Genomic DNA, 14,581 nt, shown 5'->3' with positions numbered 1-14,581 from the left:
TCATGAGCCCATTTAAATAGGGCTCATTTGACCCAGTGATTAGACTCAGCTACAAAAGCTACAATGGGAAAGTCAAAGGAACTCAGTGTGGATCTGAAAAAGCGAATTATTGACTTGAACAAGTCAGGGAAGTCACTTGGAGCCATTTCAAAGCAGCTACAGGTCCCAAGAGCAACTGTGCAGACAATTATACGCAAGTATAAAGTGCATGGAACAGTTGTGTCACTGCCACGATCAGGAAGAAAACGCAAGCTATCACATGCTGCCGAGAGGAGATTGGTCAGGATGGTCAAGAGTCAACCAAGAATCACCAAGAAGCAGGTCTGCAAGGATTTGGAAGCTGATGGAACACAGGTGTCAGTCTCCACAGTCAAGCGTGTTTTACATCGCCATGGACTGAGAGGCTGCCGTGCAAGAAAGAAGCCCTTGCTCCAGAAAAGGCACCTTAAGACTCGGCTGAAGTTTGCTGCTGATCACATGGACAAAGATAAAACCTTCTGGAGGAAAGTTCTCTGGTCAGACGAAACAAAAATTGAGCTGTTTGGCCACAACACCCAGCAATATGTTTGGAGGAGAAAAGGTGAGGCCTTTAATCCCAGGAACACCATGCCTACTGTCAAGCATGGTGGTGGTAGTATTATGCTCTGGGGATGTTTTGCTGCCAGTGGAACTGGTTCTTTGCAGAAAGTAAATGGGATAATGAAGAAGGAGGATTACCTCCAAATTCTGCAGGAAAACTTAAAACCATCAGCCCGAAGGTTGGGTCTTGGGCGCAGTTGGGTGTTCCAACAAGACAATGACCCAAAACACACATCAAAAGTGGTAAAGGAATGGCTAAACCAGGCTAGAATTAAGGTTTTAGAATGGCCTTCCCAAAGTCCTGACTTAAACCCCATTGAGAACATGTGGACAGTGCTAAAGAAATGGGTTCATGCAAGAAAACCATCACATTTAGCTGAACTGCACCAATTCTGTCAAGAAGAGTGGTCAAACATTCGACCTGAAGCTTGCCAGGAGCTTGTGGATGGCTACCAAAAGCGCCTAGTTGCCGTGAAAATGGCCAAGGGACATGTAACCAAATACTAATGTTGCTGTATGTATATTTTTGACCCAGCAGATTTGGCGACATTTTCAGCAGACCCATAATAAATTTATGAAAGAACCAAATTTTATGACTGTTTTTTGTGACAAACATGTATGTGTTCCGATCACTCTATCACAGAAAAATAAGAGTTGTAGAACTTATTGAAAACTCAAGACAGCCATAACATTATGTTTTTTTACAAGTGTATGTAAACTTTTGACCACAACTGTATATATATATTTCTCTATGCTAAACTGCATACAAATGACTAAAACTTTACACCTGGTGTATATTATATATATATATATATATATATATATATATATATATATATATATAATATAATTACCTCATTGATCATCACCAGGGGCCATGAGGATGGGGGTTCAATCTCTGCTGTGGCCACTGCCTGATGTGGGATGTAATCAGGCTAAATTTGCCAAAAACAAAACAAAAAAAACATAATAAATATACATAAAATAAAATAAAATGCTCTATCTAAATATCAGTTTAATTTAATAAGTGTACAGCTTCACACTTGTGTAGAACCCACCCCGTTATACTGGTCTGACTCCTCCCGTTGCTCGGCTGACTGGGTCCAGCTCTTCCAGCCCAGTTCCCTTATTAGTGTTTATGTAGCGTTCAGGTGTTTATATAAAAGAGTTTAACCCCAAACCCAGCACAGGCCACGGGTCTCACTGAGGTCCTGTAGCTGCAGGCAGGTCTAAGGCAGCAGACCGATGCCGGGTCTGGCAGCTAGGGGGCGCACTCAGCTCACACATGGAGAGCCCGCGAGAAACACACGCTCAAAGTGTGGGGCTGTGTATGAGCGCAAGCGCTCCAGATATAGCGAGCAGAAAACACGCGCGCGCGCACGCACACACAGAAACAGGAGGCAGAGAGAAAGAGAAAGATAGAGAATTGTAACTTTTCTGAGCTCTGTGGCATCAGACAGTAAAAAAAAAATTAATTAAAATGCATTTACTGATTGATTGGTTGATTGACTAATTTATAATTAATGAACAGTGATAAAATTTGACCATATACGAATTATTCCATGCTGTCTGTAAACTACATATAAAATATATTATTTTTTTCAATAACAATAACAAAGTGTAATTCTAAAGAGGATACTGAAGATTCACTTTGAATAAAGATGACAATAAAACTTATAAATACGGTGATAATGTTGATAATGATAATAATGGCAATTATATAATTTTTATGGTAGCCTATTAAATTATTAAATTATGATTATGGTAATATTGTTGTGATGATGGTAAGGATGGAGATTAATAGTAAAGATGATAAAGGCGAAAATGTCACTGATACTGACCATTATGAGAAAGTTAAAAATAATGATTATGAAGACATACTGATATGATACGTTGATGATGATGATGATGATGATGATGATGATGATGATGATGATGATGATAAAGACGTTGATATTGTAGTGATGATGGTGGTAAGGATGATAATGTTAATGGTGAAGATGGAGAAAAAAAATGAAAATGGTGCTGAAGTTGATAATGATACTGAGGTTGAGGATAATGTTTATGATGATAAAGATGCTAATATGGTAGTAATGGTACTGGTGACGATGATGATAATGATGATGATGATGATGATGATAATAGTGCTCGTGGTGAAGATGAAGTTAATGTCAATAACAGTTTTAAAGCTAAAATGAGGATGATCTGATGAAAATAATGATAACAATGGTTGTGACAGTTATGATAATGAAAATTATAATTCGTTATTTGAACGTAAGATCTCTCTCTCTCTCTCTCTCTCTCTCTCTCTCTCTCTCTCTCTCTCTCTCTCTCTCTCTCTCTCTCTCTCTCTCTCTCTTATTTTCATGAGTGGCCTCCTCCGTGTCCCGGAGCCTCTCTCTCTCTGCTCTGATTGGCCGGCCGTGGGCGGGACTCTGTTGTGGAATCTGAGGTTGATTGCTAGCGAAGTGGAGGGGGCGGGGCTGCACTGCTTCTGGCGCTGTGATTGGCTGCGGGTGGGAGGAGTGCTGCGGGAAAACTGCGCAGCTCGAGCGGACAGAGGCAGAGTGGAGGAACGGAGCGCAAAGAGACGGAGAGAGAGAGTGAGTTAGCGTTAGAGAGATAGATAGTAGGATTACCGGAAAAAAAAGAGAGAAATAGAGACAGAGAGACCTAGTGACTCACTGAGGGAGAGATAACGGGAGAAAGAGGAGCGTTTGGCTTGGATAAGGAGAGATGCGCGCTCTGATGCCAGAGAGCCACCTCAGAGTGCGCGCGCGCGTGCTTGAGTGCGTGATTGAGTGAGTGAGTGTGCGAAGTGTGTGTGTGTGTTTTTGCGTGTGTGTATGTGAGTGTGTGTAAGTGTGTGAGTAAGTGTGTGTGCGCGCGCGTGCTCGTGCCCCTCTCTCTCTCTCTGTTTCTCACTATCTCTCACAGTGAGGCGTGATGGTGTTTGTCTCTCAGCCTCTCTGAAGGAAAACACGCGCACTCTCTCTCACACACGCACGCGCAAGCGCGCGCACAAACACACTCATCCTTGTTACCGTGGAGGAGGCGGCGGCGGGAGAAGAGGATGACTGTTCCGCCGCGCGCTCCTCTCCTGCTGCTTCTACTTCTGCTTCTTGGATAACACGCGCAGCGCGTCCCAGACGCCGGTGGTGGTGGTGGTAATGATGATAATGTTGGAGGTGCTGATGCTGATGATGCGCGCTCCCGCGCTCGCAAACATCCTGCTCCTGCTGGTGCTGGCGCGCTGCGCGTCCTCGCAGCTTCGCTACTCCGTGGCTGAGGAGTCTGAGCTGGGCACGTTCGTGGGCAACATCGCGGAGGACCTGGGGCTGGACGCCACCAAGCTGTCGGCGCGCCGCTTTCAGACGGTGCCCAGCTCGCGCACGCCCTACCTGGATGTCAACCTGGAAAGCGGCGCGCTGTACGTTAGCGAGAAGATCGACCGGGAGCGCGTGTGCGGCGTAAACCCTCCGCCGTGCCTGCTGCACCTGGAGGTGTTTCTGGAGGACCCGTTGGAGCTGTTTCGCGTGGAGACGGAGGTTCTGGACATCAACGACAACCCGCCCACTTTCCCCGAGCCGGACGTGACCGTGGAGATCTCGGAGAGCGCGAGCGCAGGCACGCGTTTCCCCCTGGAAGCCGCCGTGGACCCGGACGTGGGCAGTAATGGCTTGCGCGCGTACGAAATGACCCCGAACGCGCACTTCCACCTGGACGTGCAGACGCAAGGCGACGGCAGCCGTTACGCGGAGCTCGTGCTCGACGCTCCGCTGGACCGGGAGCGCCAGGCCGTGCACCGGTACGTGCTGACGGCGGTGGACGGAGGGCAGCCGGCGCGCACGGGGACGGCGCTACTGGTTGTGCGCGTGCTGGACTCCAACGACAACGCGCCCGTGTTTGACCAGCCCGTGTATGCGGTGACCCTGCGTGAAAACGCGCCCGTGGGCACGCTCGTGATCCAGCTAAACGCCACGGACTCAGACGAGGGCGCAAACGGCGAGGTGGTGTACGCGTTGGGCGGCGGGAGCCACGCGGCTGCGAGCCGCGCGCGAGAACTTTTTGACGTGGACGCGCGGACAGGGCGCGTGGAGGTACGGGGCGATGTGGACTATGAGGAGAGCGCGCTGCACCAGATCTACGTGCAGGCGCGCGACCTGGGACCAAACGCCGTGCCCGCGCACTGCAAAGTGCTCGTGCACGTCACGGACGTTAACGATAACGCCCCCGAGATCACCTTTAGCACGGTGAGCGAGTCGGTGAGCGAGAGCGCGCAGCCGGGCACCGTGATCGCGCTGCTCAGCGTGTCGGACCGGGACGCGGACGAGAATGGTCGCGCGCGCGCCGAGATCGTGAGCGAGGATGCTCCCTTTAAGCTCAAGCCCTCCTTCCGGAACTACTACACGGTGGTGACGGACGGCCCGCTGGACCGCGAGACCGCGGACGCCTACACGGTGACTGTGGTGGCGCGCGACGGCGGAACTCCACCGCTGGCCACGAGCAAGTCCATCCGCGTGCGCGTGGCCGACGAGAACGACAACGCGCCCGAGTTCACGCAGCCCTCGTACGACGTCCACGTGGCAGAGAATAACGTGCCGGGCGCCTATATTTACGCCGTGAGCGCGCGCGACGCGGACGACGGGAGCAATGCGCGCGTCACCTACTCCATCGCGGAGCGCGACATACAGGGCATGTCCGTGGTGACATACGTGTCGGTGAACGCGGAGAACGGCTACCTGTACGCGCTGCGCTCCTTTGATTACGAGCAGCTGCGCGAGTTTAGCTTCACGGTGCGCGCGAGAGACGCGGGCACGCCCGAGCTGGCCTCCAACGTGACCGTGCGCGTGCTTGTGGTGGACCAGAACGATAACGCGCCGGCCGTTATCGCGCCCGTGGGAAAGAACGGCACGGCACGGGAACCTTTGCCGCGGACGGCCGAGCCGGGATACTTGGTAACGCGGGTGGTTGCCGCGGACGCGGACGATGGCGAGAACGCGCGCCTTTCTTACAGTATCGTGCGCGGGAACGAGGACGGACTTTTCCGTATGGACTGGCGCACGGGGGAGCTGCGCACGGCGCGGCGCGTTCACGCTGGGGGCGGGGCGCGCTCTCAGCAACAACAACAGCAACAACAGCAACAGGTGTATGAACTGCTTGTGGAGGTGCGCGACCACGGCCAGCCACCCCTGTCCTGCAGTACGCTCCTGCAGGTGGCGCTAGTGGATAGCCTCGCTGAGGGTGACGGAAGCGCAGGGGGCGGGGGCTCCAGAGGAAGTGGCGGGAGCTCACGTGGAGGCACTGGGAGCGCACGCGGTGCCGCCAAGGCCAAGGATGCCACCCTGGACCTGACCCTGATTCTGATTGTGGCACTGGGCTCTGTGTCCTTTATCTTTCTGCTGGCCATGATTGCTCTGGCCGTGCGCTGCCGCAAAGACAAAAAACTGAACGTGCACGCCGCCCTGCACTGTTGCTGCTCCTGCGGGTGGTGCTGCGGCGGAGCCTGTGCCGGGGGAACCGGCGGGTCGGGTGGGGCGGGTGGAGGAAGTTGCTGCGGGCGCCACTCGCGCTCCAGCAAAAAGAAGAAGAAGAAGAAGCTCAGCAAGTCGGACATCATGCTGGTGCAGAGTGGCGGCGGAGGTGGTGGTGGCAGTGGTGGTGGGAGTGCGCACAACGTCAGCGTGAGCGCGCCCTGCGGAGTCGGGAGTGCCCAGGTGCCCGTGGAGGAGTCCGGCAGCTTCGGCTCGCTCCACCGCAAGCAGAACTACTGCTACCAAGTGTGCCTGAGCCCGGAGGCCGCCAGCACCGACCTCATGTTCCTGAAGGCCTGCAGCCCATCCCGAGGGGGTGCTCACGGAGAACCAGGGGCACGGGCCACACTGGTGTCCGCCTATGGAGAGCAGCAGCAGCAGCAGCAGCCGGACATCATATCCAACGGAGGCCTGCTGTCCAGCGAGGTGAGTACTGACCAACATCAATCACTGTTAATGAGCTGTTCTATTGATTATTAGGCTCTAATCAATGGCCTGAGCTGATCATCTATCTAATCACTCTCCAATAAATAAAAGGAACCAGAATTGACCAATAGTACAGCACATATTGCACATATTGTACTCTCATCTTTACTGTGTATATATATATATATATATATATATATATATATATATATATATATAGATTCAGATGAAGCAAACACAAGGTTCTGTATGGTGGAGAAGAATCATGTGACTTCTCCATGATTCCTATGGGAGATGGAATGATTCATTCACACTCTAAGTGTTTTTAACTAAAGTGGTTCTGAACCATTTAAGATGTTTTCTGTTCCATAAAAATAGTAGTGGAACTCCTATTTGGATACAAATAAACAAATATTCAAAAGGATTCTCAAAGACAATCAAAGATTATTTAAACATTGAAATGAATAAAAATCACATACACTGTTTTTGCACAGGCAAAATCATGCTCTAAGACTAACGGAAAATTGACCATTTCAGGAGCTTAACAATCATATCTGTCACAAGAGGTTCTCTGTCATAGAGAAGAACAGTTACCAATCCAAACGTTCTTTTGAGGTTCTTTCACTCTCACTCTCACTTTCACAATGTTAATTTGAAATGGCTCTTTCACAAGCTAACCAATGATTCTTTAAAACCATGTTTGCTATCAAAAAACAAAGTTTGCTCTGAGCTATTTAAAAGAGGTTCTCCATCTGAAAATCCAATTAACAGGGGTTTTTATGTTGAAATAGTTATTTTACACTTATATGCAAAAAAAAGCTTTTAACAGTAATGTAAAAGAAAACAATATTAGGTGCAAAAGAATCATATAGGCTCCAATATGATCTCCATCATTGAGAAGAGTTTAACCATTTAACCATTGCAAAAGTTCATTTAAGCATTGAAATTATTCTTTTACGCTTGTATCAAAACAAAATATGGTTCTGCATAGTGCCATAAAGAGGTAATTTGTCTCAAAAACAGTAGTTTATTGAACTATATTCTGGTTCTATTTAAAACCCAAAACCAAAAATAGTGTAATCACCAATTAAGTGTCTACAAACCATATATGGAGAGGATGGAGGTTCTCCGTTATAGATTTAAGCAAATTTTTGGTTTAAAAAAAAATGTATAACATATAAGTGATTCTACATCTGGACAGACATTCAAACACTGAAACTGAAACAATAAAAATACATTTTTGGCAAAAGCATAGAGAACAACCATGTAACCATTCCAAGATCAAGTGTTAAACTGGTTCTTTTACAGTCTAAACATGACAAAATCAGAGTTTATACAGTAATAAAGGGGTTCTTTGTCTGGTAATAAGAGTGGAACCGTTTTATGGTGCCCAACAACATGTTCTCTAGTATAGAGAAGAACCATTTCACCAGAAACAGAAAACATTCTGTTAAGCTTTAAAATTGATCTTTCCCATTCCAGACATAACCAGTTTTTAGTACTATTAAGGTATTTTTTGGAACTAAACCAAACCAAACAGACGATTCTATTCATCAAAGAACATTTGAAGAGCTCCAAAGTGAACCGTTTCACCATTTAAAAAATAATGGACATGGTCATGATCCATCCATCATAGCCTTTGCCAAAAAAAAAAAAAAACTAATCTATAGTAGAATCAATTTTGGTGCCAAAGAACCATATATTAGACCTTGCCCTTGGTGAAGATGAACTATTACACCAGTGGTGTTGAGATATTTTACAATCCATGCCAAAAGTGTTCTGTACAGTACTTCTAGATGGAAGCATCTACAAAATATGAAAAAGTTTATAGTGGAAATAGACCTGGACAATATAACAGCATTTTATTGTATAGTGATAAACTGACTTAACATATCGATGGTATACTTTTTTTTAAACATATCACGGACATCTACAGTACTTAAGGAACACTGATCCAAGTGTACATTTCATTACAGAGAGTGTAAAAAATCCAATTTAATTGGATGATGATAATTGAGTATGGGAGAGTATTTGATTAGCAGTTTTTAAGATTCTACTACTGCTGATGCATTCTAAATATAATATATATTTATATATATATATATTTTTTTTATCTGTAAGAGGAATGTGCACCTTTGCAGTGCAGAAAAAAACAAATACAAAAGCTTCTTTGTGATGGAGAACTGTTAAACCACATTTGTTTAAGTGAACCATTAACGATCTAAGAAGAAAGTGAATCTGTAGCCTTATGAAAGTGAAGAACATTAATGTTAATAATAGACTGTTTGTGGATGTTTAATGGCGTAATCAAAAACTGAAATCAAAATGATGCACCTTGATATTTGAATAGTCTTGAATTCTTCAGAGCCACTGCATTTACCATCAAGCCCTAGAGGAACCTCATATCTAAACTTATATAAAACCTTGTATCGTCCTTTTTTGTCAGTCTTCCCTTTTTTCACTAATAAATTAATACAAATTACACTGCATCAGAAAATGTTTGTACATTGACTTCTATTTAAAATCAAGAGAAGTTTTCCTTGACATCTTATTTATCCTATATAGTTCTATTGTGTTTTTTCATCACAAGTATTCAAGCTTGTCTGTGTGTAATATAATATGTAATGTATTGTGAGTGTTGTTAATAACCTGTTCTTAAATAAGCTTTATTGAGTGAAATATGCTGGGAAAAAAATGAAATAGAGCAGTTTATGTAATATGTAATGTTATGGGAGCTGTTTTATGGCTGTTAGTTGATAGATCTGTCTGCATTAGGAGGATTAATCTGAATTATTATGAAATATTATGAAATTAGCGGCTTGTTCTCGTGAGCTAATGGGCCACTCAGGCCCAGTTCTGCACTTGACTAAAACAGGATCAATCAGCAATGTTTTATCTATAGATTTATATAAATTAAATTATATCAAATAAATTTACCATTAGCATTCTGGGGGTCTTGATTTTTGGTGGTTCTTGTGGTCTCGGGGACCCTGTTGGACTGCAGGTCCGACATGCTGTAGATCGGCCCGCTCTCTGCCCCCGGAGTGACTGTGGCGGGACGTTGTCAGCAGTGCGAGTGTTTGAAGGCCTCCTGGCAGAGAGATGCTGCATGCTGAGTGCCGGCAGCAGAGGCAGCAGTGGCAGCAGTGGCGTTATCTATGCCGGTCACGGTGCTGCGGAGGCGCACAGGAACAAAGAGCCGAGTGTAGTGCAGCAGCGCTTTACAGGGTTCTAACCCTCAGCACCGGGCCCGCCGCTCTGGGGACTCACACATAAAACCGTCAGCGCCCTTATTATCATCATCTTTATTATTAAAAGCATCGTGATTAGATATCACTATACATTCCAGACCTTCTGTGTTCTCGTAACTTCAGCTCAAAGCTGGATTCCCTGGTGCGGTTCTGATGCGCTGAACTCTGGGCTCTGTATTCTGCTGCCGTTCACTGCTGGAGTTTCAGTTTCAACTCAACAAGGTCACTCAACTCATTTACTGACTGACTCCATTAAACCCCAGGCTGATTATTATTATTCACCGGATAAAAGAGATAAAGTCGCTGTGACTTTATAAAAAAAGGGAAAAGAAGTTAGTGGGATGTTTATTTACTCTGTTTTCTATGAAATGCTATTTATTATGGTGCATCAACCCTAAATTACACTCTACTCCTTAAGTAGTATACTATGCAAGTTAATGCATATTATTAGAAGTGACAGATTTTAAATCTATGTTTGTTTTAAGTTTATTTGTCATTTGCACGTCATGTCAAGACATAAGTGCATTGAAATGCTTGGGGTGAGACTCAGATAATCACTTTACAGTAATAAAACAGTGCAACAACAAAAAAATAAAATACAATAAAATACCATAACAAGTGTCTAGTGTATAGACAATTTAAAGTGACTAAAAAGTATTGAATTTAGCAGCAATATATAATAAATATAAATAAATTGTTGGAAATTAAAAGGTTTGGGGATCAATTAGTGTCACATTCTCACAGTTTGTTCAAAAGCCTGACGGCCTGTGGGTAGAAACTGTTCATTAGTCTGGTTGTTCTGGCCTGGATACTATGGTACCTTCTGCCTGATGGCAGTAAGGTTAACATGCTGTCTGCTTAAGTAGATTAAACAGATGTTATTGTTCACTCTGTAGGGAGTAAGAAGGTTTTTTTTTTTTTTTTGTTTTTTTTTTCGATTCAGCCAGAAGCATGTATGCATTGCAAGCCATGTCAGCATTTTCATAAAGCTTTGTTTTCCCTGTACATACAAAAACACTGAAAGCAGAGTTTTAAAAAATGTTTTCAGTGACCAAAAACAACATTTTCTTGTGAACAGGACTTTAGACTGTTTACAGTAGTAACACTATTATAAGGTATATTTATAATTACATGTGAACAGTGAATTGCTTGTATTATAGCTATTTGCTTTGTAGTATAAGACAAAGATGTATAATCAAAACTTTCTCCTCTCTGTTTCAGACAAAACACCAGCGGGCGGAGCTTAGTTACCTGGTGGACAGGCCGAGGCGCGTAAACAGGTAAGCAGCACTAATATACAGTACCTGCAGTTTCAGGAGACTAGAGGTGTTTTGTGTGTCTCTATCTAGATACAGTATCTCTCCATCCATCCATCCATCCATCCACTCATAAATCAACCAAACTGCAGTGTTTATCTTGCTGTCAAAATGGTTATAATTGTATTAATGTAACTTTACTATCAAACCAATCAAAGTTCAAATTCAGTAATAAGTCAGGTAGTGCCAACATAAAACAGTAAAGTGGCTTAACATGGTTATTTGGCATGGAGACAAAAGGAAACCCTAATAAAGAGGAGAACCCTAGTACTATTTAAGGTGGTATATTTATCTTGGATTTGGCGAATCAATCCAAGCTGTGTAGAACATGTTATACTGGAATGGTTAGTTGAATTACAAGAATGAATATATACATATACTGTGTAGTTAGAGGACAAGTAGTTTTTAATTATTTTCGTTTTAAAGGGTACCTAAACCCCCTGATTTTCAGCTCAAATTTGAACAAAAAAAGCTAAAAAAAATGGGAGGAGTAGTTTGGGAGGGGCACTGGGTGATGTATGGGTTTAGAGATGAGACAGAAGGGAGAACTGATTGGGTTGAGCAGTGTGCCTCTGATAGCGTTCAGGCACAGATGGTTGTTTATTTGATTGATGCCATAAAAAATACATTTTTTAACAATACATTTTTTTTATATGTTTTTTAAGTGTGTGTGTGTGTCTAAGTGTGTGTGTGTGTGAGTGATAAAGATGTGGGGCTCTGTAGAGACTGGCCGTATCTGTGCTGAGCAGTGATAATAAGGTGGTTATATAAGAGTCATGCAGCAAAGCGGTTAACCCCCCCTCTCCTCCTCCTCCTCCTCCTCTTTCACATCCTCCCCCCTCCTCCTCTCCCCATTCTCTAACCACCACCACCCCTCCTCCCCCCCAACAGCTCGGCCTTCCAGGAGGCGGACATCGTGAGCTCTAAAGACAGTGGGCACGGGGACAGCGAGCAGGGGGACAGCGACCATGACGCCACGCATCGTGGGCACTCCTCCGGTCAGTCTCTTACTCTCTCTCTCTCACTCTCTCTCACTCTCTCTCTCTCTCTCTTGCACACTCTCACATTGATCGCCCTGCTGTGTGGTGTGATGCTGTGGTTTTCTGTAAAAGCTGGCTGTGAGATGGAGCTTCTTTAAAGGTGTAGTTAAGGACACTGTGGCATTGGGTTTAGTGGTTTCAGTGTTTTTCTTCCTTAGTAAAATAAGTAAATTTGTCTTATAATGTATACAGCTCTGGAAAAAATTAAAAGACCACCTCAGTTTCTGAATCAGTTTCTCTGATTCAGCTATTTATAGGTATATGTTTAAGTAAAATGAACATTAGTGTTTTATTCTATAAACTACGGACAACATTTCTCCCAAATTCCTAACAAAAGTACTGCCATTTAGAACATTTATTTGCAGAAAATGCCAGAGAAATGGCTGAAATAACAAAAAAGATACAGAACTTTCACACCTCAAACAATGCAAAGAAAACAAGTTCATATTCATAAAGTTTTAAGAGTTCTAAAATCAATATTTGGTGGAAGAACCCTGGTCTTAAATCACAGTTTTCTTGCATCTTGGCATGTTCTCCTCCACCAGTCTTACACACTGCTTTTGGATAACTTTACGCCTTTACTCCTGGTGCAAAATTTCAAGCAGTTCAGCTTAGTTTGATGGCTTGTGATCATCCACCTTCCTCTTGATTATATTCCAGATGTTTTCAAATTGGTAAAATCAAAGAAACTTATTGTTTTTTAGTGGTCTCATTTTTTTTTCCAGAGCTGTAAGTTTTTGTTGGTTTATGCACCAAATAAAGCCCACGGCTGTTTATGTTGCTATGGTTTGAATATATGCTTTATACTGTATAATGTATGTAAGCACGCTCTCTTCTGATTGGCTGTCCTGTTTTCGGCCTTGTTCCAAAAACAGGGCTGACTGAAACACTCAGGGCTAAACTTCTGTTGTCTATATATTGCAGCACTGTACAGTACATTAGTTTGGGAAGTTTATGGACCAAAAGCATTGATTCCAGTGTGTTTCCCTTATTGGAGCTGTTTTGTTCCAAGGTTTCTTCTGATTGGCTGTCCTGTTTTGGGCCTTGTGCCGTAAGAAATCTTTAGCAGGGGCTAAAGATATGTTGGCTTATTGGCCAGGTGAATGTGCTTCATGTAAAAATGTAGGTTTTGCGTGGCATCCAAAAAATGGTATTTACAAAACAGGCTGCTTTTGAAGGACTGTATTTTTGAGGTTTTACTAAGATATGTGAGTGTGATAAGCCTAACCACATAATGTAAAGATTCTAGAAAGAAACATATCTAAAAAAAAAATGAAATGGGTGGATTGTGGTAGATCTCTATAGCAACCCAGATCAAATACTGTAATTTGCTGGGCTATTTAAATGTAATTACATAATTACTGTATGCAATTATTTACACTCTAAGTGCAATTACACAGTGAATTACAATTCAATTTGAGTTATGCTTGGTATCAACAAGCTTCGTTCTACACAGTTATCCTATACAATCAAATACAAACAGACTCTCGCCTTTTAGTGCAGTTAATCATGATTTTCTTATTCTTATAATGATACTGGAAGCCTAAATGTTTATGGTATTAGATTGTATTATATATGGTATATGGTTTCTGTCATTCTGTGACAATATTTTTTTCTTCAGGGACTGGTTTGGCTCCTCCCCCAGCAACAATATATATTATGCATATATATATATATATTTTATATACAGTTAGCAGTTAGCACCTCCCTAACTGTATTATATAGGTTATGTAGTGTATCACATAGAGAGAGTCAGTGGTTTGGCCCCTCCCACATTGATAGATATAACATATATATTGTTGGCTATCCCTTTCATCATTTATACAGTTTGTTGGTTCTTGTTACAGTGCAGGTTCTCTAGGGGAACCAATTCTTCACTCTTCTGCTGTTTTTTTTTTTTTTTTTTTTGCTGCTGGTTGGTTTAACCACAGATCTCCCCTGAGCACTTTCTCTGCAGGAAGTGTTGAAAGTATATTTATAAAAGGTGCAGTTTAACAAGACAGGGGATTTAATTGTAGAATCTATTTAAGGACCATACAGTATATTAACTAAATTATTGGGGCATCTGTCCATTCATGTTTTTTTTTTCCTTAAATTAAGGGTATTGAAAAGAGTTTATCCTTCTTTTGTTGCAGTAACAATGGTGATAATTGTCCATGTTTATGTGCTTCAGAGAGTCTTTTTTTCTAGTGACAGTACTTCTCTGCAGGGACTGGACAAGCTGTGTTTATGTGTGCATTTGCACATCAGTGTCACACAAATATTTGCACGTATAGGGTCGGTTTTAAGACAAGGCTTAAGCCAGAAAGTAGAAATGATGATAAGTAGAAATACACTAAAATGTGCAGGAAGAGGAAGTTAGGTGCAAAGTATACTAAAGCAGGTGAATGCTTTCACTAGAATGGGTGTCAATTGTACCATGTTTCACAAAGCTT

The 14,581-nt window shown here is 43.5% G+C and overlaps 1 protein-coding gene across 2 annotated transcripts in view; it reads left to right on the top strand.

Moving 5' to 3' along the window:
* Positions 1 to 3,127: 3,127 nt before the first annotated feature.
* The window catches only part of pcdh10b (protocadherin 10b), a 37,896-nt gene continuing 26,442 nt past the window's right edge, over positions 3,128 to 14,581 (top strand). For both annotated transcript variants that reach the window (XM_015604856.3, XM_015604855.3), the window contains exons 1-3: positions 3,128 to 6,539; positions 11,012 to 11,070; positions 11,998 to 12,104. In XM_015604856.3, coding sequence (XP_015460342.1) covers positions 3,750 to 6,539; positions 11,012 to 11,070; positions 11,998 to 12,104 — 2,956 coding nt within the window. In that variant the 5' untranslated portion in view covers positions 3,128 to 3,749. The remainder of the gene's footprint in view (positions 6,540 to 11,011; positions 11,071 to 11,997; positions 12,105 to 14,581) is intronic.

The sequence above is a fragment of the Astyanax mexicanus genome, chromosome 10, assembly GCF_023375975.1.
Source record: "Astyanax mexicanus isolate ESR-SI-001 chromosome 10, AstMex3_surface, whole genome shotgun sequence".
Lineage (NCBI taxonomy): Eukaryota > Metazoa > Chordata > Actinopteri > Characiformes > Acestrorhamphidae > Astyanax > Astyanax mexicanus.
This window is presented reverse-complemented; position numbering and strand designations above follow the sequence as displayed.